The 26,739-nt window shown below is 45.8% G+C and overlaps 1 protein-coding gene across 1 annotated transcript; it reads right to left on the minus strand.

Moving 5' to 3' along the window:
* Positions 1-46: 46 nt before the first annotated feature.
* OLFML1 (olfactomedin like 1) lies at positions 47-26,055 on the minus strand. The gene is made up of 3 exons (XM_067750061.1): positions 25,420-26,055; positions 22,920-23,208; positions 47-1,303 (listed from the first exon to the last, which is right to left on the minus strand). The coding sequence occupies exons 1-3, from the start codon at positions 25,543-25,545 to the stop codon at positions 513-515; spliced, it is 1,206 nt and encodes a 401-aa protein (XP_067606162.1). The 5' UTR covers positions 25,546-26,055; the 3' UTR covers positions 47-512.
* Between the last annotated feature and the right edge of the window lie 684 nt (positions 26,056-26,739).

Genomic DNA, 26,739 nt, shown 5'->3' on the forward strand with positions numbered 1-26,739 from the left:
CCTGGCTTGGTGGAGGGGCAGAACCAGGGGAAACCGAGATTAAACATCAATAAGAAATAGTACTTTATTTGGGCAGTGAATAATGGAAGAATATCAGTAGGCATTTGTGAAAGAGGAAAGAGATTTGAGCAAAGACCAGAGGGGAGAGAAGCCAGGAGTATTAGGGGGTGGCTTACATTTCTAATGGCTGGGGGGCGGGGGCAGGGAGAGTTAGAGTAAATGCTAGTAAAAGAAAAGGCTAGAAGTAAACTGGATCGGAATGTGGAAGGCCTTGAGCTCCAGGAGGTCTGGATGGGTAATGGAAGTTGTTGAAAATTCCTGAATGACAGACTCTCATCTATGCTCTTGGAAGATACTGAAGGCAGTACCATCTGGAAAAGGACGCGTGCACATTCCCGCTTCCAGCCCCTATCCCTGTGTGCGATTAGAGGGATTCTGTGTTGCAAAGGGGCTGTGGCTTCTGTCTCCCGGAGAGCAGCATCCCCGGCGCTCTCCCTCGTGGCTGCAAAGCATCACTGCAGAGGCTGCTTTCTCTTTGTCTGGAGTTTGTAAATGATCTGGTTTCCATCATTCCAGGCATAGAGCTGCTTATCTCTAGGGTTGTAATGGATCATGGAGTGACTCCTCGACCGCCTGGGGAAGAACACGTTGGGCAGATCCTCCTCCATGACAGCGCCCAGCGGATCATAGACACAAGTGATGTGATGCGGGCCGAGGCCACCAGAGCTGTAGACCACGTAGAGGACACCACACAAGAGGAAGGAGGCTTCGGCATCCTGACTTCTGCATGGAGTGTCCCATGAGTGTTCCACTCCCAGTGTGTCGGGCTCAATTTTCGTGAGAACCAAATGGCCGTGGATGCTTGGCCCTGAGTGGATGGCCCAGAGCCCGTGCTCATCCGCAGCCAGGTCAATGTAAGTCGAGGGGGAGCGCGGGTAGGCCAGGGCTCTGCCTGCCCCTCCCGAGAGCAGCATCCGATCTTCCACGGTCCTCTTCTGCAGGTTATATTTGATGATCTCATTGGGAGTCCCTTGGCTGTGAAAAAATAGGAAACCTTTGTAGATCACTTGGCCTGTCCCCTGCCAGGAATGTGTTAGGATCAGCTTCCGGGGGGCTGGCTTGGTGCTATCTTCCATGAATGCCCGGATGCTGGCAAATTCCCAGACAGTGTTGTTTCTGGATCCAATTAAGAGATACACTTTTGGAGAGTCTCTGACAGCATCTTTCATCCAAGAGCCATCTGTGTCCACTGTCTTCTTCACTATTTTCAGAGACTTTATGCCCATCAGCATGTTATCACAGCCTGGCCAAACAGGAGAAAAGGGGAAGGTTACTTTATAAACGCAAGAGGTCTGCTTTTCTCACAGATTGCTTTTTTTTTCCTTCAGTGTCTAGAATAAAATGATCACACAGAGATCAATCATAACTGATTGTAGGATTCAATGAATCAAGGACTTTAATGAATAACTGGGTCTCTGTGAAGCGAGCTGCCGTCCAGTTATAAGCGCATTAGTCACGAAAATCAAATCAGGATATAACCAACTATTTGCTGTGTCAGAGGCCCTGTTAACTCTCTAGAGCGCTTGAGGTTGACACACTGAGAATGACTAGGGTATGGAACGACCTAATTCAATTCTGTTTGCCAAGATGTTACTGGGTATCTGCCGTATACTTAGCTTACAGTACTCTCCCAGAACAGTGCTAAGTACTAAAGATAAAAATTATACTATCAACCCTACACCTTGAGGAGGTGACCTTCTAGTGAAGGATTCTGGTTCTTAACCCTACTAGACCATTATAAGGGTTCTACTCATGCCTTCACTCATTTAGTGATGAATGCATGCGTGCCTTTAGTCAGCTGACTTTGGATACCTACAAAAAGCAAGATACTGAGCTAGGTGTTATGAGCTGGGGCTACAATGGACTGCGGTGCAATGATAAATTAGGCACGGTCCTGGCTTAACAGGTACATGACTATCTAGAATATAAAGCTTAAAATGAATTTTTTTCAAAAAGGAGGACAAAGAAGAGACATATCATGTGACACAGGAGAGAATCTGCATTTGAATTAGCCCTTGAAAGACACCTCGAAGGACATTCTGAGATGGGCGGGAAAATCTTTCCCAACAGTTAACAAAACCACACTGGGGAAAGTCCTCCAAGATTAGTGTTAGTTAAGTAGTATAGAGTTTCACCCAATACCAGCCAAATACTTTGTGTATAAAACTAGATGCATAAAACAAAGCAGTAAATTGAAACCAGCTCCGTGCCTGGAACCTTGAGGGTGGAGCTAAGGAACATGAATTTAATTCTGTAGGGAGGTAGGGAGCTACTGAAGTTTTTGAGCACGACTGAAACATGGTCAAGGTTGTTCTATAAGATTAATTAAGCTGGCAGCCATGTGTACGATGGATACAGGGAGAAGAGACTAAAATCAGGGAAACCAATTCGGAGGGTATTTCTATAATCCAAACAGGATGATAAAGGTCTAAACTAGGTGGAAGAAGATGAAGTAAAAAGAAGGGGCCTACATTTTTCTAGCTCCTCACAGCTACTTAGACTATTACTCTCTCAGCTTCATGCAAAAACCCTTCCTTGGGACTTCCCTGGTGGTCCAGTGGTTAAGAATCCGCCTTCCAATACAGGGGACGCGGGGTCGATCCCTAGTCGGGGAACTAAGATCCCACGTGCCGCGGGGCAACTAAACCCGTGTGCCACAACCAGAGAGCCTGCGCGCTCTCTGCCACAACTAGAGAGAAGCCGGCGTGCCACAACAAAGAGCCCTCGCGCTGCAAGCAATGCCACAACGAAGGTCCTGCATGCTGCAACTAAGACCCAACACAGCCTAATTAATTAATTTAAAAACCCCAAAAAGCAAAAACCCTTCCTTCTTTGACCCTGATCCTGGATCAGTTCAAAGTTCTGCCTGCCCTTGAGAGTTGTGTGTTGGTGGAGAAAAACTCAAAATGGTGCATATTGGTGTCATTACACTAAGGGATCTCCAACCTCAGCTGAGCCCTAACTACTGTACTATACTCTCTGTGCTCAGCCCATCTTCCACATGGCACCTATCTTAAATCCTGCCTCCTGCCCCAAAACTAGCTCATCAGTGCCTCATAATAACTCCTTTGCAAAAATAAATACCATTAGATGTGAACTCCCTCCACTTCCTGTTCCTCACTCATAGACTTTTCTTCAACTCCTGCCCTTTCTACCCTCCCACACATCTTTTTTTTTTTTTTAATTTATTTTTGGCTGCCTTGGGTCTTTGCTGCTGCACGCGGGCTTTCTCTAGTTGCAATGAGTGCCAGCTACTCTTTCGTTGCGGTGTGCAGGCTTCTCATTGCGGTGGCTTCTCTTGTTGCGGAGCACGGGCTCTAGGCGCGTGGGCTTCAGTAGTTGTGGCACACAGGCCTCAGTACTTGTGGCTCGCGGGCTCAGTAGCTGTGGCACACGGGTTTAGTTGCTTCACAGCATATGGGATCTTCCCAGACCAGGGCTTGAACCCGTGTCCCCTGCATTGGCAGGCGGATTCTTAACCACTGCACCACCAGGGAAGCCCCCTCCCACACATCTTAAAAGAAGCCATGTCATTCCTCCTATGTAAGACTAATACTTCCATCTGCACCCATCTCATCCTTTCCTGGCTTCTTCTAGATTTCCTCCATGAATGATCCCCTTTCTATTATCTCAGATTTCTCCTTCGCTACTATTTTATTAGCTTGGCAACATCAATTCTCCCACAGTTAGGCACTCTTTTCTACTTACTTCACCCTTTCTATAATTTTATAGAACTAGACTCTCCTACAGGATAGTTTATACTCTCTGCATCCATTTCTTCACCTCCCATTCTTTCACTTCACCAGAACTTCACAGAAACAACCTTTTAAAATGTGACCAGGGACTTCCTAACTGAAAACTCAGACCTTTTATTTCCGTATCTTACCTGACCTTTCTGTAGCATGGCAGTATTGATCAGTAAAGATCAAGGGGGGAGAAAATGTCTTCCCCCTTGATCTTTGTGTCACCACAGAGACAATGTCTGTGTTCATCAAATGCCGTTTCATTTTCCTCTTCCTTAGTCACACGTTAGCAGTCTCCTTTGTATGTAAGCTGCACCCGTTGACCTATATCCTGTCTAACGGGATGTAGACAGAAGTGGTATAAGCCATTTCCACATGGTCCTTACATACGCTATCTTCAAGAAGACCTTAGAGTCTTGGGATTGTCATGGTGACCAAGTTAAAGAGGGATGTGGGCCAAGATGAGATGAGAGCTGCTCATCATTTTAGGAAAAGTGGGTCATCAGTTGTAATTATGAGCTGCTTGTCGGGACTGCCCTGTTAGGGCAGTGAGCAGTGGTGAGCAGTGTCACAGAGGCAGGGAGTGGTGGCCTTACTAGAAGCATGAAGAACCTTGTGTTTCTCCCTCAAATCTGTAACACAGGTGGGAGAGCAGAGTCTTAATAAAAGCATGGGAACTCTCTGGGCCTCCCTCACTGACTGCTGTAGGGTAAGGTGGTGGAGTGACAGTTGGGTGTATAACAGTCTCTCAAGAAGAACTGAGCACGCTGAGAGTCTCCCTCAAATCCTTCTAAAACCTTTGATATCAGAAGCTAGAAGGGCCAGTGGGTTGTCATTTTGTTCTTAATAAATGCATGGGTTCTCCAGGCCAGCTGGAGGCCGAGTAGAGTCAGAGGACAAGAAGCAGGATGATGGGAGAGAAAGCGGACACGAGGAAGAAGGATACACAGCCATAGCACAGGGAACTATAGCCAGTCTCCTGGGATAAACCATAATGGAAAAGAATATTAAATAAAGAATGTATATATGGGTAAAACTGAGTCACTTTGCTTTACAGCAGAGACTGGCACAACACTGTAAATCAATTATACTTCGATTAAAACAAACAAACAAATAAACATGCACAGCCAGAGAAGTCCCAGAGGTTGAGGTCAGTAAGCATTTGGCAAACTGCTTGTGACTGCCAGCTGTTTGGGTAGCAATCCTACCACAGTTCCTTAATCAATTCACCACCCACAATGATCACAGCTTCTCTTCTCTCCTCAAGGGTCCCTCATACCCTCCTCACTCGCCTAGGCAGATCTTGCCTCTGATTTCACTGAGAAAACAGAAGCAACAGGAGAACAGCATCATCGCTGGTGTGGATTACTGCAATAGCCTTCTACGTGGTGGCCAAACTTCTATCCTTGACCCCAGAGGCCATTCCTCACAGCAGCCGAAGCATCTTTGAAAAATTAAGTCAGATCATGTCACATGAGTTCAAAACTCACCAGGGACTTCCCATCTGACTCAGAGTAAAGCTCACATCTCTGCCTTCCGGGCCATCTGGGACTGCCTGCCCACTGCTTCCCTGCCTTGTCTCCTGCAACTCCCCTACTTTGATCATTTTGTGCAGCTACACTGGTCTCCGTGCGGTTCCTCAAATTATGCCAAGCACGTTCCTGCCTCAGGAATTTGGCACATTTTGTTCCCTCTGCTGGGAACCATCTTCCTGAAGATATCTACTAGACTTCCTCCCTCGCTCCCTTTAGATCTGCTCCCAAATGTCTTCTCCTGATCATAAAGGTCTTCTCTGACCACCCTATTAAAAATGGTGGCCCGTCCTCCAGCTCTCCATATCCCCTTTACCCTAGCTCACTGTTCTCCATAGCGCTTACCTTCTATCTGACATATTATAAATTCATCTGTTAACATATTTATGGCTCAACTCCCCTCAATAGAGTATAAACTCCACGAGGGCATGAGCTTTGCCTTATCTGTTTCATTCACTGCTGTATGTCTTGCCCCTAGGATAGCATCTGGCACACAGCAGGCCAGTATTTGCTGAATGAATGAGTTTCCAACCACCCAATCTATTAACCAGTTGCGCCCAATCCCATGCTCCCTGCGTCCCTCCTGCTCTCTTTACTTTTGCAGTGGATCTCATCCCTCTCACCGAGTCAAGGACTCAGCACCAGAAATTATCTCGCCCTCTCCTGCTCAATAGTCTCTTCCTCCCAACTGGATCGTTCCCCTCTGTAAACAAGCAGGCTGTAAGATCATGCTAGAATCCAGTGTGGCCCCATTTTTCTATTCCACTTTATAACAAAACTCCTTGAGAGAGGAGGTTTCTCACCTCCAATTATCCCTTAAGCCACTCTAATCGGCTCCAGCTCTCCGCAAGCCTAAGTTCCCCTGCCCCACTCCGCTGGATCAGTTTTTGCCAAGGTCGCCAACAACCACCATGCTGTAAAATCTGAGGGTCAGTTCCCAGTCTTCATCCTAATCAACTTCCCAGTAAGCTTTGGTTACTTGATCGCTACCTCTCCCTGAAACTCTTTCTCCTCGTGATTCTGGAACACCCCTGCTTTTGTTTGTCCTATTGTTCAGGATTGTTTTAATCTTGGAATTCATGGCTGCTTCCTTACCACCATCCATCTTTAAGTGTTCTATCCTCAGACCTTTTCATTTCTCTATCTACGATCACTTTCCAGCTCACTTCATTCTTTCCCATGGCTCTGAAGAGCATGTAAGTTCTGAATAAGGATGAAATCCAAACTTGTACCTGGAATGACATCCTATCTGGATGTCTACTTAGCCCCAAACTCGTTCATCTAGTCAGTGTTCCTCATTGGCTATCTTCAAACTTCACCTGTCCAAAGCAGAACTCTTGCTTTTATCCCCCAAACTTCCTCCCTCTTCTTCCCATTTCGAGCAAGAACCATCAATCAAATTTCTTCTCTAGTAGTCATTCTTGATTCATTTCCTTCCATCTCCCCACACTAGCAAGTTCTGGCAGTAAACTTACCTTTAACTTATGACGTTATACTTAAATTAAAATGCTCAGTATATTTATATATCCTCCTCTTCCCACTCCCTCTGCCTCCTCTTCCCCTGCACGCCGTGAACCCTCACCTTTTGCCTGGACTACTACAATAGTCCCTAATTTGTCTCTCTGATTTTACTCTTGCTTTGCTATAGAATGTTCTCCACAAAGCAGTAGGAGTGATCTGTTTAAAAACATGAATTATGTGACCAACCTGCTAACCCTTTTTTCCCACCACTCTTGGAATAAAATCCTAATTTGGTTTAAAGCGCCTACCTCGTTTGGCCCCTCCCTGTCTCTGGGACTTGATCCTCCACTTTCTCCCCAACCCTGCCCCACAATCTTGCCTCACTGTGCACTGATTACATTGGCTTTCTTGCTGTTCTGGGAGCTGTCAAGTTTGCTTCTGCCTCAGGACTCTTGCACTTGCAATTCTTTCTGCCTGGAGTGTTCTCTTCCTTGATCCTCCCATGGCCTGCTCCTACTCGTCCTTCAAAGCTCAGTTTCAATCTTATCTCCTTAAGAGACTACCTGCGACCACTGTATCTACATTTAAAATGATCTACTGCAGCATCTCTCTTATTTTCTTTATATCACTTACCATGTTCTGTAATTATGTTATCTGTTTTACTTACTAGTGTATTGTCCTTCTCCCCCATTAGACTATAAGCTCCACAAAAGCAGGGCCTTTGTCTTCCTGTTTACTGTTGTACTCTACTGCCTTACTGAGAGCTCTGTGGTTCAATAAATATCTATTGAATTAATAAGGAAAATAGGTTCATTCAAGCAGATGTTTTTCTAGGGTTTAACTGGTGCTGCACATCCAGAGTTCTGACCACAGAGCTGTCTTAAGTAATAATAATTTGTAAAGCGCCTTAAAGCTTTTATGATACTTTCAAATGCATTATTTCATTTAAAGATGTGGCACAACATTGTTACCAAGGAAACATAGGGCAGGAGTGGGGTTGGGGAGAGCCAAGTCCTGGGAAATCAGTCCTTTCAGCAGTCATGTCATCAGTGGTTGCTCCCAGAGGCTTTGCCTGGCCCACAGCATGGCCAGGGTCAGACTTTGGGGCAAGCTATTGAAATGAGCAGGACCCTGTGGGGCTCCTGGGCACGGAAGTCTTTCTGTGTCCCCCGTTTCTTGTTTGTAGGGAATAGACTCCAGCCTCCATGACCTTCCCTGAGTTCCAAAGGCCAGACTCGAACAGCTGCTAATCAGGGAAGGGAGGGGACTCAGAGACAAGGGAGGAGCAGTCAAGAAACAATAGTGCAGCCTCGGGGCAGGGTCCTGGTTCCACCTCAAGGGATACACATAACAGTATCTTTGAGCTCTTCTGCAGAACTGAAACCCCCAACAAATGGAAGATGTTACATTCTTCATTCAAGAGAAGGTCACAGTTTGATAACCTTGAGAAGCTCATTGGGAGACCACCTGAGGCCAGATTAAAGGAGTGCAGGCCCTGCACACACCCTGATCCTTGTCAGCAACCCCACCCTTGAACCACTGCTATAAAACTCCTCGCGTTAAGACGCACAGTTTTTCAGGGCATGAGTCCACCATGTCCCCTTCGCCTGGCAAAGCAATAAACCTATTCTTTTCTACTTCACCCAGAACTCTGTCCCCAAGATTTGACTCAGCACCGGTGTACAGCGGCCGAGTTTTTGACATCATTATGGAAATCTCTCGGCCATCATTTGCCACTGTGTTACCCTACTGACCCGCTTTGCCAGACTGGGGGATTGCTTCCCTGTGGCCTCTGGGTCAACTTCATTCTGGTTGGCCTGGGTTAAAGAAGCCAAACCCCTAGGAAAGGCAGAGGAGCCTGGGCCAGCTGGGAACCCTAGAATAAGTTTCAAATATCTCAGCATGGCACTCAAGGTCCCTCATCTGCATTTCAGGAGCAGCTCACAGAAGGATCCCCCTCCACGCTGAGCTTTGGGGGCTATGGGCCGTGGTGCAGAAAAGAGAAGAGTGGACTGCCCTGCTTACCGAGATCCGTCTCTGCTAGGGCTCGGTATGCCTTTTCTCAGTCTCACCAGCCGAATCTGTCTCATGTGAACGCTCTGCTCTTCCCACATACTCTGGTGATCACAGAGGATGAATGAACAAGGATTTAAGCTTGTATGTGATCACAGATACATTTAATGGGAAAGAGTGGGGGTCCCAAGGGCCACAAGAGAAGCTCAGAAGCTGTTCCCTATTGAGGAACAAGCCCAAAATCTCAAGAAATGAATAAATACCTACAAATACATATAATATGCTTGGTACTGTGATAGGTACTTATTTGCATTAATTTATCTACGTCTTATAATAAGCCTAAGTGGTAGATATTTTAATCTCCATTTTCCAAGTTTAAAAAAAAAAAAGTTTGGATAAGTTACTTGGATAGATCATCTAGCTAAGAGGGCCTCTGAGCTCATCTGAGCTGGAAGGCAGGGCCATCCAGGACACCCCCAGCCAGCCCCAGGAACATGGTGGATGGGTGTGTGCACATGGTGGGAAGGGGTGAGCCTGGGTGTGCCTAGAGAGGGAGCGATGAGGATAATGGACTCCCTGGGGCCTGTTCACAGGGTGCTAAGATATCTGTCCTGACTGGGAAGCTCTCAGGCTGCCCATCCTCCTGGGAAGAAAGTTAGCAGGCTTGCAGCCCAGCTACGAGAAACTATGGCTAAGAACAAGGCATTCAATGTCCCATCAGTGAGAAAATGTTCATTTAAAATACAGGAGAAATTAATACAAACATTCTTCTTTCTCCTTCTACTCCTCTTTTCTAATGCAGAATCCTTGAAGAAATAGCAAAACAAGAGTGTTAGATGGTTTCGATCAGGGAAACACAGTCCGGGGGGGAACACAGAATTTCCAACCCCGTGAGGTCCCGCTTCTCCTATCCCTTTGTAGCCAGAACCTGGGACTGGGAGTCAGAGACCTGAGTGGTCCGAGCTCCATCTCTGCCTCCCTCTGTGACCCCCTGAAAGTTCCTTGTCAATCAAGCCTTAGCTTTTCCAGCTGCAGAACGAGGGGTTTAGCCTGGATGTCGTATAGTTTATTCAGGTGGATATTCTGTAATTTTTATAAATTCCTCCTCTTTTGGAATTTGGGGAAAATATACTCACAGTGTCTGAGTAAAAGGGTAAGTTAAAACTCCCTGCTGTGCTTCTCTTGAGAGGAGATAATTAACAGGAGTAAAAGGTTGAGGAAGGATAGGAAACAAATTGAAAACTTTTGAGTCCAGCCAAGATGCAAATTATTTAACAGAGACACTGACATTGTGCAAACCAGAGAATGAAAATCTGTGGTTTAGCCCTTAGGCAGACTTGCAGACAAGCAATTAGGATAGAATTTGGCCCAAGGCCTCAGAGTGAATTCATATATAAATATCATTTATTTGAATCTTTTAAATATTTTCCCCCTTATTTAATAGGATTACTCTCCAGACTTGCTGAGACTCGTCCCTCCATAGGGGAATGACTCAATCAGAGTTATGTTTTAAAAACAGTGGTCTGCATATTAGTAGAGAATGAACGGGGGGCGGGGTAGAGGCGGGGGAGAGGGGATAGAGGGAGACAGGTGGAGAGTCTGTAAGTACAATCCAGACGAGAAAAATCTAAATGGTGATGGGAATGAAAAAATGGGCATAGACTCAAAAAACAGAAAAAGAGAGGTCAGGTAACTGATTCAGTTGTGGGAGTGGAGTGATAAACCAGACTCAAGGTTTTGAGACAGAAGGGAAGCGGGGAGGGCACAACCTTTAAAAGTATGACACTGAGGATACAACAAAAACTGGTTAGACCCAACTAGGCCCAAGATGGCAGAAGATTCAACGTCCAGTAGGCCTTGAGCCCCATTATACGCTCACTGTACTACATTAGCATATGTTAAATGACACCCACAGGCACCATGACAGTTCTGAGGCCGACCATAAAAGACCAAAAGGTGGGTGATGGCCCAATTCCTGGAAATCTCCAAACATTCCCCAAAATAATTGGAAAAATCCCCCCATTCATTAGCCTATGAAATTACCCAGCCTGTAAAAACTAACCACCCCATATTTCGGGGCTGCACTCACCTTCTGAGACAGACCACATTCTGTCTATGGAATGTGTATTTCTCAATACACCTGCTTTCACTTTACTATGGCTCACTCTTGAATTCTTCCCTGTGTGAAGCCAAGGAACCTCACTTGGCGGCCTGTCCCATGGACTTGCCCAAGACCTCAGACGTGACCATCCTCTCACGCCCCATTTTCCTACAACAGTTGGGGGTGATAGAATGCATGAGACAGCAACAGGGAAGGAAGGTCAGATTTAACTGGGAAGAAAAGTGATGAATTCACTGAAAAGAAGAGAATTTCTGTAAAGCCATGCATATTTTGACTGCTTCTTGAAATTCTCTGTTATAAATCTTGATTTCTTCAACCATCTGAATTGTATTCATGTTAATAAACATTTGTCAATACCTCTGAAGTGACAGGTACGTGGGGATGTCAAAGATGACTGCTCTCAGACGAGTAGTCAATTATGAAGCTTCAAGCTATTACAATAAAATTGTCAATGTGGACTTAAGTGTTCTGGAAACTAGGGGCATTTATGCTTTTTGCCCACGGGATATATTTCCTTTTTTTTATTTAATAAATTTATTTATTTTATTTATTTATTTTTGGCCGTGCTGGGTCTTCGTTGCTGCGTGCGGGCTTTCTCTAGTTGAGGTGAGCAGGGTCTACTCTTCATTGCAGTGCACAGGCTTCTCATTGCGGTGTCTTCTCTCATTGTGGAGCACAGGCTCTAGGGGCACGGGCTTCGGTAGTTGCGGCACACGGGCTCAGCAGTTGTGGCTCACAGGCTCTAGAGCACAGGCTCAGTAGTTGTGGCGCATGGGCTTAGTTGCTCCGCGGCATGTGGGATCTTCCCGGACCAGGGATCGAACCCGTGTCCCCTGCATTGGCAGGCAGATTCTCAACCACTGCGCCACCAGGGAAGCCCCTCACAGGATATATTTCTGATATGTCAGCATGGTACCCAAGGTCCTTCATCTGACCTCTTTTGTCATTTGCCCACCACAATGGACTAGTTACTAGTCACTGAACTTGCCATGGCCTCTCACAAGTTTTAAACTTTGCCCCTACTTTTCCTTAGCTCATCTTCACTAACTTAGGATACATCTCTTGTCCTTCAAAACAAGTCTCTGACTCTTGCATAGCAGCTAGTTGCTCCTTGTGTACCTGAAGCATTCTGTGCAGCCCTCTTCTGGGGCAGTTTTCGGGCTGAACTGGAATCGCCCATTCACTTTGCTTCCTTGCAAGCACTTAAGACAGAAGCTGTGCCTTGTCTTTTTATCCACAGTGCCTGGGACACAGTACACATCTCCCTCACTATTCAAACGCTTACTGTTCAAACTCAGGAATCCATTCGATTCAGATAATGCAGTATTAGTCAGTTGCTACCCCAACTCACGCTAGGCCAACTTGGAAATCAAATAGATTCAAATAACAAGAAGTATGTGTGGACATTAGCAGGTGCCATTTCACTGTCTGAATGCCTGGGGGGCTGGATAGCAGGAAGGCAGGAAGACCAGCTTATATGAAGGGTACTCAGTGAGCCGTGGGAGGATTTGGCTTTGCAGACGGGCTGAGAACCCAGGGTGAGTGCTTAAACAGGGCCTGGCATACGATATGCGCTCCACATGTTTTGGTGAGTCGCACAGAACTCTTCAGTGAATCCACCTCAAAGGTCTTTCTAGGTTCCCAACACTAAAAGTATTTCATGGCACCCAGTACAGAGCCTGGCCAGCTTCCCTTTATTAGTGATTAGCAGCAGAGCGTGAGAAAGAAAACATGGCTGTTGACTTGCATGGCTGGGTGCTGCTCAACAGCATGGAGTGCGTGGAAGCTGGGAAGACCTGTGAGTAGACGCGAGTCCACTGCTTCCACTGGAATTACCTATAGTTGGAGTTCATAGCCAGGATGTGTCCTTTCAGAAGAGGACAGCTTTCCATAACCTCATCTTACTTGTTTTTCTTCCACAGTATTTATCTTCTTTCTGACATATTATAAATTTCCTTGCTAACGTATTAATTGTTTGACTCCCCTCAATAGAATGTAAGCCCTATGACGGCAGGGCTTTATCCAATGTGTTATATTCACTGCTGGACATCCTGTCCTAGAATAGCCTCTGGCACATATTACTATTTCTCTATTTTAATTATGACATAATTATACAAAATTATGATTTGTATAATTATAACAAAATTATAATTTTGTTATACATCAACAAAAATTCTTTGGGGTCCTGAATAATCTTTTAAAAGTAAAGGGTTCCTGAGATAAAAGTTTGAGAGCTGTGGTCCTAGAGGATCCAGGCTGGTAAATACTCATGTAAAGTGAAGTACGGAACTGGGCAGTCCTCCAGGGAACTTCTGATCAAACAGCCTCTGTTTAGCATTATTTACCTAACTGTTGCAACATCTTAAGCATTCCAGGTTTATAATTATGAACTTCTTGCTTTTATTTAACTTTTATTTAAAGACTAAGCTGGGTTTTGTTTTTTGCATATTAGGTTAATTTTTTCCTGTAATATTCTTACCCAAACTAAAAAGGATGGAAATGTTCTCAATGTCTAGGTGTGGTATTACCATTCTCCCATGTGCCTGGTTAGAAAACAGAATCATTTTGCGTGTCGCCATGGATTCTTCCCGTGCAATCAATCCCACCGTTCTCTCTATCCTTTCTCAACGTGTGTGGGTATAGCAGCTGCTCACCTCATCCTGAACTCTGCAGCAGCCCTCTCACTGGTTCTCTGGTCTCCCCTCAAAACGATCAATCACACTAATGCCCCACTAATCCACTGCTTTCCTATAGAGATTTGCATATTTAAAATCCCATCTTTTTCTTTTTTTCTTTTTCTTTGCCACACCACACGGCATGTGGGATCTCAGTTCCCTGAACAGGGATCAAGCCCACGCCCCCTGCATTGGAAGGCAGAGTCTTAACCACTGGACCGCCAGGGAAGTCCCTAAAAACACATCTTGATTGCTGCCTCTTTCCAGAAGCAGCAACACCAAAAGCCTCAGATGGATGCTACTAGAGGTTCTAGGGAAGGATGGGCTCCAGAGCCAGACTTGAACTTGCTTTGGCCAAAAGAACGTGGTCAAAGTGACCAGACCTTGGTGTGCTTGTGCCCTCTCCCTCAGACATCTGCCTCCACCACAAGAACAAGCCCAGGTTTGCCTCCTGCAAGATCAGATGCCATGTGGAGAAGAATAAAGCCATTGCAACTGAGGCCATCCTCCACCAGCCATCTCCTGGGCAACGTGTCACTAATTGTAGATGCACTAGGGAGCCCTGCCGAGAATAGCTAAGCCTGGTCCAGGCCAACAGAACTGCCCAGCTGCCCTGTGGACTCCTGAGAAATAGTCAATGATTGTTTTAACCCACTAACTTTCAAAGTGGCTTGTCATGCAGCATTCTTGTGGCAGACACCTCGTGTGGGGTCCGGGTAAGGGAACCATGAGCAAGATAGGGAGACTGAGATGAATCTAGTGTGTCTAGCAGGTGATGCTTACTCTTCAGCGTAGCAGGAAAGTGGGAGGAAGATCGGGCTACATGAAACTCTGAGACACAGTTTCATCATCTGAAAAGAAGTCCTAATACTATCTACCTAGCAGAGTTGTCATGGGCATTGGATACCATATCAGATACAAGAGGTGTAATGGAATTCCTGGCAAACAGTTGCTTCCACTTTCCAAGAAACTACTCCTCAAGGTCAGAAAGTACTGATCCCTACTCTGTTCCAGGCACTGTGTTAGACTTGGGGAACACAGCATGAATAGTGCAGAGATGCATGGAGTATATTTTATGTTTTCAGAATAGCAGATTCAACACAGCATAGAGCATCAGGTGAATGGGAACTGGCAGTAGTGGCACAAGACTAAGTTGAGAAATGCTAAAAGTTGCTGTGTTCAAAACTTACAGTTACCAAAGGGGAAAGGGGGGGAGGAATAAATTTGGAATTTGGGATTAACAGGTACACACGACTATATATAAAATAGATAAACAACAAGGACCTACTGTATAGCACAGGGAACTATATTCAATATCTCATAATAACCTATAATGGAAAAGAATCTGAAAAAGTATATATATATGTATTTTCAGATATATATCTGAATCACTTTGCTGTACACCTGAAACACTGTAAATCAACTATACTTCAATAAAAAAAAAAGAACTTAAAGAAAACTTAAAAAAATTGTTCATATGGCTTGCTATCTACTTTTACAATAACAGTAAATACAATAGATATAGTATGTACAATATTCATGGTTTTTATTTAATCAGCAGGTATTACTTTCAGAGAATAACAAAACACATTATTTGAAGAAAGCTAGGTTGGGGTCAGTTGTAAAGCGCTTTCTTTACGTTATTTTATGGGGTTTGCTTTACCCTGTAGGTTGTGGCTGCCATCCAAGATGATAAGCACTGATGCAGTAATTTTATCAAGATAACCCTGATGGCAATACAGGATGAAACCCTGGAAAAGGAAGATCGGTTAGGAGTCTTCTGCAGTCATCGAGACTGGAGATGATGAGAGAGCAGTGTAGATGGAAAGAATAAACTTGAGAGACATTCAGAAGGAAGAATCTATTGAGCAACTTATCAGATGAGGGCCAAAGGGATGCTCCTGAGATTTCTAGCACAGGAGAGTGTGTGTGGGACTCTTCTGTTAACTGAGAGAATAGTGGGGGAAAGCAGAGGAAGTTCATTATTTAAAAATAAATGAAGAAAAGGCAGGGAATTAAAAACCAAGGGTTGGAGAGAGGCGGGGAACTGGCGCTTCTTGGACAGGATTTGAAAGAATGATTTAAAGCAATCTGTTTGTGAGTAGGAATCATCATTAAATAACAACTAAGAGGCCTGGCGTGGTCTTCACGCATGTCCCACAATAATAATGCCTCTGGGCGCAGGTATTTAGTCTCAGAGCCGAGGGCTGCTACCTGAGGGCCTCTGTGACAGCTCTGCAGATGGCCGGCCTGGCCCCGGCTCTCCCTGCTATGAGCACTCAAACTCCCCCACTGCCAGTCCATTCTGAACACTGGAGCCAGATGATCTTCCTCAAAACCTCCGTCCGAGCCCGGACACTCCCCTGCGTACCACTATTACGCAAAACAGCACGATGGGAAAGGTTAGTATATGTAGGAGTCGGCCTGCCTTGGTTTGAACCCTCGTCTGGCGTCAGTTAGCAGTGAGACCTTGGACAGATGACTTATTCACTCAGTGCCCTGATTTCCACATCTATAAAATGGGGGTTAATTATAATACCCGTCACATAGGTTTGTTGTGAGAATTAGCTGATATAATCCAACAAGACATAGAAAATACTTGAAGATTACCCGGTACATAATAAGCACTCAATAACTATTAGCTACGGTTATTCATATTACTTTCATTCCCCACAGCTAGAAAGCGAAGAGGCTCAGCACAAAGGAGCTTAGGTCTTTTCTGGTTCTTTCATCTCCTCTCCACTCCTCCCTACACCTGGGTCTACTGAACCCTAAGCCCGATTAGGCCTTTGTACATCCGCATGCTGGTCATTTGCTTGAAGTGCCCTTTACTCTGTTCTCCATGTAATTAGTTCTTTTCCAACATTAAAACTTGGCTTGAGGGTCACATTCCAGATTCCACGGTCTCCCCCATCCCCATCTCCATGGCAACCTTGACCTTACTTAATTACTGAATGCCTGCCCCTGTGCTTCTGTGACACCCTCCATCAGAACAGGCATCACACTACCTGTTATTCTGTGTTTGTTTGGAGGTTTCCCCACTTGGCTGTAAGCTTTTTGAGGACAAGAATGTTATCCTATTCAATGTTCCATCTTTAATGCCTGGCACAATGCCAATGTATATACGGAATTCAGCTAGAGATTTGTTGAATGAATGAACAAATGAATGAGTCAGAGAGAGAATGAATAGGGAGGTTCACTACACCTGGAGCCAAAGCCATCAGCTAAAACAACTCTGGGATCTTCTATTAATACCTGTAGTGATGGTCCTGGAGGTATCCTCATAGACCACGGGCCTATGTCCGTTGGCCTTTCTGAACCCAGCACAGTGACCTATGGCACTGTCCCAGAGGCAGCATAGGATAAGCTATACATATACCTTTGGCACTGCTGCTCTGCGAATGCAGTAACTTCTCTGCGTGTGTATGTGTGTGCGCACACAAGTACTCTCATACCCTCCTGCGCTCACACCTGTGTGTACCCTCAATGCCCTCCTTTGTGGGAGATACCTCTGTTGCAATTTAGAGTTATACATCTCTTAATGTTTTGTTCCACTCATCGCAAACTAATGGACCTTGAGAGTTGGCTCACAAATATGTTTTATTTGGCTTCTAGTGGGTTTTATGCTAGTTTGTTTTTTTTTAATTTTAATTTAATTTAATTTAATTTAATTTAATTTAATTTTTGCGGTACGCAGGCCTCTCACTGCCGTGGCCTCTCCCGTTGCAGAGCATAGGCTCCAGACGCGCAGGCTCAGCGGCCATGGCTCACGGGCCCAGCCGCTCCGCGGCATGTGGGATCCTCCCGGACCGGGGCACAAACCCGTGTCCCCTGCATCGGCAGGCAGACTCCCAACCACTGTGCCACCAGGGAAGCCCTGTTTTTATTTTTTATTTTGTTTGGTTTTTAATGGCTTTCAGTATGAGGCACACACATTTATACCTGAATGGACCCCAGAGGCATTTGAATTTGCAGCAATAGACTTTCTCCTCTAAAACATGATCTAACAAAGGATATGAGTTATTTACTTCAGCAGGGAGAGGGTTACTGGAGGTAATTTGCATGCACTCTTGCAAATAAAGGAGCAGGACTAAAACAGGAAGTAAAATAATGCTATAATGTCTTATTCTGACTGCCTTGAGAATTTTTCTTTACAAGCTATTTACAAGTTAAGAAGAGGTTAACACTCTTCTGATCCATCCATGAATACAGCCTGTGGAATCTGCCAAAGACTGTTAGTTGGATAAATTCTCAATCTGGGTATCTGAACCAGTGGTGCTTTGCCATAAGTCGCCAAGTGCAATGCAAAATTTCTTTTTACTTATAACAGTTATAGTACCAAAGACTTGGAATGAGTTTAAAATATAAGTTAGATTGTATTCAAATATCTTTCAGTCACTGCATTCTAAATTGTGTGCATGAGAGACAGAGAAAAAGAGAGAGAGAGAGAGAGAGAGAGAGAGAGAGAAAGGAGGAGAGAGAGTCTATATGTGTTAGAGTTAAGATTCTAAGAATTTTACCTTAGCCCAAACATCCCTGGAATTGCGGTCCTCACCTGAACATCATTTGTGGATCATCTCTCAATAAAGGCTGAAGACTTGAGAACAGCTCTACAGGAAATGGCTTAATTACAGAGCAACTCTACCGTATTTATTATCCCCAGTATCTGGCCCTTTGTAGTTGCCCAATAAATATTCCTAGAATAAACGAGAACCATTTAGACTGATGTTAGAATTTTCTGGAAATCTCCTAAGACACAATGTTGAATTTTCCAAGGAAGTTATGTTATCTTCTCTCTCTAGGTTTTCTGAAAACACTCTCTAAGATGGCACGTATGTATGAATGAAACACTTGATGTGAACTCTGGCGACCCTCCCTAGCCCATAATCCCATATTTGCCCACACGAGGATGCTGACTCGAGGCCTCAGGATTCTAGTGAAAGTTTCACAGCCAGCACAGTCCCAGCAACCAAGGTTAGAAGATAGGAAGATGGGAGCCTTGTGGGAAGAAGGTGGGTACAGGTAACAGCACTGGCTGGGATGGGCAGAATTCTAAGGTTCCCACCCCCATGGTCATGCCCTACATACTCCCCTCCCCTTGAGTGAGGGCTGCAGCCTCACTCAATATGATTGTGAATATGATTGCCCTCCTTGACTAGGTTACATCATGAGACAAAGCTAAAGAGATTTTGGAGATATAATTAAGGTCCAAAATCAGTTGATTTTGAGTTAATCAAAAGGAAGATGATTATGGGTGGGCTTGACCTAAATCTTAAAAGAGAGACTGAGCACATCCGAAAGAGAGGCGCTCTCCTCCTGGCCCCGAGGGAGCAGTAGCCACATTGCGAGCTGCCTGTGAAGAGGAGCGGCTTCTGGAAGCTGAGGCCTCCGCCCTACGACCACAGGAAGGTGAATTCTGCCAACATCAATGAACTTGAAAGAGGACCCTGAGCTCCAGGTGAGAATGGAGCCCAGCCAACACCTTGATTGTACCCTCACGAGACTGTTGAACGAAGCATCCAGCTAAGCTGTGCCTGGACTCCTGAACCCAAAGAAACTCTAAGATAATACACGTATATTATTTTAAACTGCTAGAGCTGCGGTGATGTGTTACACAGCATTAGAATAACTAATACAGGCATAGTTACTAAGATACATGGCCGAAACCATGGGGGATGGGCACAGTATGTAAAATACAAAACAGTGCGTGGAAGGGGGATACGCTGGCATTCCAAAGTCCATCCTTGGGCACAGAACTTCTGGAAATAATAGGTCAGAGGGCACTAATCACGCAGTTGTGATTGTTTGCAGGTCTGCCTTTCCCTAACCACGTTCTGAGGGGTCTCTGCCATCACAGATGGTTCTGCCCTGACCCCGGCTCTCTGAGTACAGGAATGAAGACGTCAGTATATTCACGGTCAGGCTGAGGAGTCAAACACACACAGATATGCGTGCTTGAGAGTTAGTGCTGCCTTGGAAGAGTGAGTGAGGCGCTCCAGGTGCATTAGGGGCCAATCTGTCTAGTGGGGCGGGGAGGGGAGAGCTGGGGAGGTGGGCAGAAGTGTTTACAGAGGATCCACAGAATTTTTGAGACATAAAACGTGGGTAGAAAAATATATATACATATATATATATATATTTGTTTATCTGTTTTAATTGCTCCTGCATGTGGGTAAATTATGGGAGGAGATGGAGATCAGCTCAGGCCACTTTCTGAAGGGTCTTCCTCATATAAAAGGCTGAGATTTGAAGGGGTTTTTTGTGGCTGTTGATAATTGGTGCCAAACGGCGAACACATTCTACATCCACGTGTGTTGTGGGAAGGCCTACGAGACAGCACACGGCAGGAGGAGGCAAAACCAGAGGCCAGAGAAGCTGTAAGAAAGCCAGTGCAGGATGCAGACATGTTCCACTGCTTCCTCTGTCCCTGCTGTGAGCACAGGGCCCATCCAGGAGTCGAGGCAAAAAGTGCTTGTTGAATCATAAACTGACAAATCATCAAAAGAGGGCTCCTGGGATTCCCTGGTGGCGCAGTGGTTGAGAGTCCGCCTGCCGATGCAGGGGACACGGGTTCGTGCCCCAGTCCGGGAAGATGCCGTGGAGTGGCTCGGCCCGTGAGCCATGGCCGTTGAGCCTGCGCGTCCGGAGCCTGTGCTCCGCAACGGGAGAGGCCACAACAGTGAGAGGCCCGTGTACCGCAAAAAACAAAAAACAAAAAACAAAAAGAGGGCTCCCGAGGCAACAGGCATGGAAGCAGCCATCTCTGAAAAGTTGAAAGAGTTTTCACTCACCATGGAGCTGGGAGAGGGAATATTTTAGGCCTCCAGGGTCTGAGAGATGAGGCAGAGGACAAGGGTTGAAATAGCAGAAAGTCCAGACTCAGGACCTCTGCTGAGCTCTAGCTGGAGTGGAAGTGGGCAACCTCAAGGCCTGAGGGGCTTAGAGTGTCTCAGAGATCCAAGCCAGCACCATCGTCCAGGCTTGGGGTCCTCCCTCACCCCTGGGAGAGCACATTCTAGCTCAGGCTACATTTATCACCCAATCCTCCCCATCAGCTTTTTAGGGAGCTGTTCCTTTTCCACTGGCTCATCCTTGCCCTTTTCCCCAGTCCCTCGTCCCATGCTTACCCCCAGCTGCTCCCTCTCAGAAGGAGGAGGTTCATCTCAAGACAGGGCCAGAAAGGACCACTCACTTGACCAACTTGACCAAGTGCTTCATAATATAGATAAGGGACCCTCTTCTCTGTCTTCTGACTCAGAGATAAGATTTTCTCTTTTCTGCCAAAACCTAATAACCCCTCTGTCTGTGCTAACAATCCCTCTATCCATTCATTCATTCGTCCCCTTAGTTATTCACCAACAAGTATTTATTGAACATAGACACTATTCTAGGCACTGGGATGCAGCATCGAACATGAAAGGCAGGATCCAGGCTCTCATAGAGCTGACACTCGAGAAGGGGAGGCAGAAAATGAGCATCGAGCAAATAAATGAACTAGAAGATCTCAGAGTAATAAGCGCTCCGAAAAAAACAACAAAAACAGTCCAGTAGTAAGTGCTCCACAATGCCTCTTGGGTTACCTTTCGCAGCGTACTTCAGACCAACCACCCGACGGCCTAGGCCAAAGACCCAGGAAGCATCGTGGACTCCACCCTCTCACTCATTTTTCACATTCAATTATCTGTCACAAAGCCACGTGTATTCCAATTCTCAGTGACTCTGAAATCCGTCTGTCCTTCTCCATCTCCCTGACACTTCATGCAGACACCATCACTTATTGACCAATTTTTTGCAGTATTTCCCTGATTAGTGTTCTCTCTCTAGTCTCGTCCTCTTCCTGCATGTCATGCCCCTGCTTAAAATTGTTCAATGGTTCTCAACAGTTTCTTCAGTCAAGTTCAACCCCCTTAGCCTAGCACGCAAGGTCTTTCATTATCTGGGTGCTACTGAACCCTTCAGCCTTGCTTCCCTGCACTCACCTGCCCCACGTAGCTTCCACTCAGCCATCACTGCAGATCTACACGTGGAAGTGTTACTTGCCTTTGACCTGCTGCACCCTCACTTAACGCGCCCTCTGCTCATCGTTCTCTAACTTCTTTGTTCAAAAGTCAGATCAAATGTCACCTCATTTTGGAAGACCCATGGAGTTTTTACAAGGATTACATTGAAAAGATATATGAGGGGCTTCTCTGGTGACACAGTTGTTGGGAATCCACCTGCCAATGCAGGGGATATGGGTTCGATCCCTGCTCCGGGAAGGTCCCACATGTCGCCGAGCAAGTGGGCCCGTGCGCCACAACTACTGAGCCTGCGCTCTGGAGCCCGCGTGCCACGAATACTGGGGCCCACATGCCCAGAGCCCGTGCTCCGCAACGGGAGATGCCACTTCAAAGAGAAGCCCGCGCTCCGCAACGAGGGGTGGCCCCCCACCCCCCACCCGCCGCTTGCCGCAATTAGAGAAAGCCTGCGCAGCAATGAGGACCGAATGCAGCCAAAGATAAATAAATTTTAAAAAAAAAAGAAAGAAAAAGAAAAGATACGTGAAACCCTTAGCCCAATAACGGCATTCAGCTTATGTCTTATTTACCTGATGAAATTTCTTACATTTGGGGCAGGCATAATTAGCATATAAATAAAGTTTTCCTATTTGCAATGAAACCATGTCAGAATACAGCCTCTGAGGTGGGGGACTTGTCTCCCTCGTTGTTTTAATGAAATGGAAATTCTCCTTCTCATTTATGTTTCTGTTGCTTGATACTTGCTATTATCATTTGAGCTTCTAACCATTATTCTTAATGGCCTGGAAGTGATTCTGATGGATCCCAAGATTGGAGACAAATACCTTGAACATATCATCATCCCAACAGAATACACAATAATAATTCACTGTAGTTCCTGGCCCTGAGGGTTGGCTGTTGCCTTGTCCAATTTCACGATGTTTCTGGGCACATTTGCAGCCTCTCCCTACTCCCAGGGCACTGGGAGAATCCACCAACCTGCCACTCTTCGTGGCAGGGGACCACACACCTCTATCAACCCAAGGTCTATCTCGAGATGCCCTTCCTAGGCTGGCTTCTAACACGATAGCCCTGATCTTCTACGGGGGCTTTAGGAACTCTCTGGGAAAGGGAAAGCTGCTTTCTGAGAATGGATTTTCCTTTGGACACCTGTGCCCCGATAAGGTTTCTCTCCCAGCACATGCCCACAAGAGCACATGTCCAGTTCTTACTGGGTCAGACCCCCTACCTGTGTGGGAGCTGTCTCCGAGCGTGAAAGTCCCCAGAAGGGGTAATAAAAGACGCAGTTCTCTTACTTGCATTCAGCAGTGTCCGGATCCTTTTCTCCTCCTCAGCTCCTTGGACTTGCTTTTCTGTCAGCATCTTGTCCTCTGACTCTGTGCACACCTCAGCCTCCCGCAGGTACTCCAGGTAGTCGATCTCCCGCTGGGCACGTTCGACTCTCAGGGCCAGGTTATGGACCGCACTCTTGTACTCACTTGTGTACGTCTGACATCGTCCCAGCATAACGGATATGTTTTTCGAGAACTCTCGGAAATCTTCAATGTATTCTCTCGTTGCTTGGGTACATTTCTGCAGTCCTTGCTTCAGTCAGAAAATAAATTCCCAAATTACTGCCAGTTATTTAACTTGCCCAAGTAATATCAACAGCTCTCGTTCACAGGAAAAAGACTTTTAAAGTACAGATAGTCAAATGGGGGGGAAATAAAAATCACCCACAGTTCCTTAATTCAAAGGACTATTGACACTTTAGTGTACAAATCTTTAAAAGTTTTCCCATGCATGTAGTCATACATATATAAACATATTTTTAATGTGATTTCGCTACATGTATGTTTTATAACATATTTTTAGCTTGCTGATATATTGTGAACATATTTCAATACCAATTAATATATATCTATACCATAATTTTAATGACACAATTCCACTGAATTGACATCCCATTATTTATTCCATTAGACTCTTTTTAATGGACACTTACGTAGTTTTCAACGTTCTGCCATTCAAACAAAATCTTTGTCTTTACATATTTGTGTATTTCTCTGGTTATTTTCTGAGGATACCTTTCCAGATGTGAGCTCCATCCCCAGCACCTGCACAGGGCCTGGCACACAGTCGTACTCAATAAATACTTGCTGAATGAAAGATAAGTGAATGAAGGATGGAAATGGGAGGGGTTGCTGGGTCAAACAGCATGTAGACTTAAAGACCATTTGGCGGTTCACCAAAATGCTCTCCACAAAAGTTGTAACAATATTAATATATACTCCAAACAGCAGGATATAAGACTGTTCATTGATGAATGAAAGAGAGAGAGAAAGGTGGGGGGAGAGAGAGTGTGTGAGAGGAAGGGAGGGAAGGAAGGAGGGAGAGAGAGACAGAAATAGAGAGGGAGAGAGAAACAGGAAGGGTGAGAGGGAAAGAGGGAGGAGAGAGAAACTGTCTAAATCTTTCCTCTTTTTCCTTACCCCTCTGACACAAATCCCTCAGTGTGGAAATGGCTTCACTTTGCTGCTACGTGTCTGCCTTGGCCTGATGGAGCACCTGGGGACTCAACTTCCCGCCCAGGTTACCACGATCGGGGCGGGAAGACCTATATACATCATATCCCTATCTTCTTAAATCCACATTCATAGCTATGAAAATATCAGTCTATACTCGATACCCTTGTCTGCAGACAGATTCGAGTATTGGGAAAGCTTGCAGGGATGTGACTGGCGCTGACCCCCAAGGCAGGTTGGTGGTAAATGAAGAGGGACCACGGTTGAGAGTAATTCTGGCACATTTAAGGAGGTGAGACTGGGCAGGAGGTGTCTGAGGAGAGAGCAAATGAGGCAGCAGCAAGAGGCCACTGGCCTGGGAACATTTCATCCATGGCTTCCTGGCCTCAGTCCGCCGGACGTTAGGAAACGTGTGCAGCCTGCTCTGAGGAGCTGTTTTACCCTGACTGTAACCAAATAGTTTGGACTTGAAGAGTTTTCAGGAAAAAACAGAAAATTGGAGATAAGCGTGTCTTTGAGAGGAGATAAATAATTTATCAAAAGTTAACTTGTACAAAAGCAAGGCATGAAGTATGAAACAGCCAATGTCATGGCCAGGGTGTGTCAGAGGTTACTGCGGAGGGTTACATTTGGCCCTGGGAGTCTGTCCCTGCGGCAAAAATGTTGGGTTTTGCAAAGTTTAATGAAGTGGCAGCTGCAACACTTGGAGAAAAAGAGGCCCCAACGCTTTTCTCTCTGTTTAACGTTGCTGAAATCTGCTCATTTCTAAAACCAAGTCCAGTTCAGCAAAAGAAGCTACGAGCTTCTCAGGACACCAATATCATGACTTTTTGCAGTGACCTAATGGCTCACCATGAAAAGACATAAAGAAAACTAAAATCTGCGATCATCCTGATATAGTAAAACATGAAGAAAACGTGACCAAATGTTTAATTTTCCTATTTTAAAAACTGAGCAACTGAATAATATTTTAGACATTTACCACCATGCCAGGCAATGTTCTAAGTAGGAATTAATTTATTAAATCTTCAGAATAGCCGTAAGAGGTAAATTCTATTATCGTCCCCATTTTACAGATGAGGAAAACCTGCCATACCAGAGGATAGCGGAAAGCCCTGCTCAAGGTCTGGGAGAAACCACTAGACTATGAAAAATACTAAGTGTACATTTAGCAATCTATTTATCATTCACTCTCCGGAAAAATGTATCACAGTAGGTAGTGAAGCGTGGGTAAGATAAAGTGACTTCCGGGAGGCAGGTTCCCCAGATCAGGGGCACAGATGCCACCTACCTCCAAGACTTGAAAGCGCTGATAGATGTAGTGCACCATGGCCGGGTCCTGGGCGAACTGCGGCAGGGGCAGAAAGGCTGTGAGGATCAGAACGCTGAAAGCAGAAGCTCGCCTAAGAGCCAGCATGGTCCTGCAAACCACCCAGGGTGGGAATCTCTTCTGCTGTTGCTTCTCGAAGAAGGCTCAAGGGTCCAGGGGGTGGTCTCCTGCTTTCTAGCCGCTGCTGAGAAAAATTCTCCAAAAACAGCCAGACAGCAAAGTCTGCTAGTTACTCCCTCAGATGCGTGATCTTGCTTAGCAAGCTGGTGATCAAGTCCAGCTGTTGGCAAGTCAGTCTCCGGAGGCCCTGCAGGCCGACTTGGGGTAGAGGTCTCCCTGGGTCCAGCATCTGTCGCTATCACCTTTGACACACACGGACCCTCTGCAGGCTAGTGGCTGTCCCCTCTTCCAAGCCTGGGTGAGTGCGCATAGGGGTGGGATGGGGGGCGGGGTGGGCCTCTCCCCTCTCCCCAGCTCTTTCCTTTTTACTTTTGTTTTCTTCCTCCCTAGAGAACTCTGCAGTCCAATCACAGGCCTGACCCAACACACACACCATCCCCAGCTTCTCAGAGTTGGACTCTCAGTTTAGTTTCTGGCCCAGATTCCCGGGATCCTTTTCCCCGGAAATCCCTTTGGGAGACCCCACCCCTCCTCCAGACTCTTTGCATTCCTGCAGCTCTTAAAGGCACAGCAAGGAAAAATGAAAGCTCTGATATACCCGGTCTCTGAGCAGCCTGGGCACTGGGCCCCATTGCCTCTTGGGGAGAGAGGTCCAATGGGCCACAGGCCTAGCCACCCAGGGAGGCAGCTGAAAAATCTGAGATTCACGCTCAGAAGAGTTTCATTAAGAGCCAAACAATGACTGATACAGGGGCATTTCCGGAGCCAAACCATCAGGAAATGGAACTCCTTAGCGCGGAGGTCCTTGAGTTTTCTCAGTCTCCAGTAGCAGAATTCCCTTCACTTGCAGCTGCAGGCCAGCAATACATAGGACTCAACTCCTGCAGGCCCCAGTCCAGCTGAAGATAAATCACATCCTTAGGACACAAGTGTAAAATCTTCCAATTTTTTGCCTTTGCTGTCCAGGTCTACTTATCGCAACCTCTCCTTCCATGGTTGGGTCCAGGATACTCACAGTTCTTTCTCAATCACCTACCAAAGTGGAGAAGGTTGGGGCATCTACGAGAAGTGGAAAGATCTCTGACCAGGAGTCAGAAGACCTGGGTTTGTATTTGGTCCCTGCAAGAGACACTAAAAGAATTTTCCAGTGTGGCCCTTGCA

The sequence above is a fragment of the Pseudorca crassidens genome, chromosome 9, assembly GCF_039906515.1.
Source record: "Pseudorca crassidens isolate mPseCra1 chromosome 9, mPseCra1.hap1, whole genome shotgun sequence".
NCBI lineage: Eukaryota > Metazoa > Chordata > Mammalia > Artiodactyla > Delphinidae > Pseudorca > Pseudorca crassidens.

What these genes read in the sequence shown, in the direction of transcription:
- OLFML1 (XM_067750061.1), bottom strand. Translation starts at nt 25,545, where the DNA reads ATGCTGGCTCTTAGGCGAGCTTCTGCTTTCAGCGTTCTGATCCTCACA. An exon ending in AGCGCTTTCAAGTCTTGGAG is followed by an intron (nt 23,209 to 25,419) that starts GTAGGTGGCATC and finishes TTCTGACTGAAG; the next exon opens with CAAGGACTGCAGAAATGTAC. An exon ending in CCGGACACTGCTGAATGCAA is followed by an intron (nt 1,304 to 22,919) that starts GTAAGAGAACTG and finishes CTGTTTGGCCAG; the next exon opens with GCTGTGATAACATGCTGATG.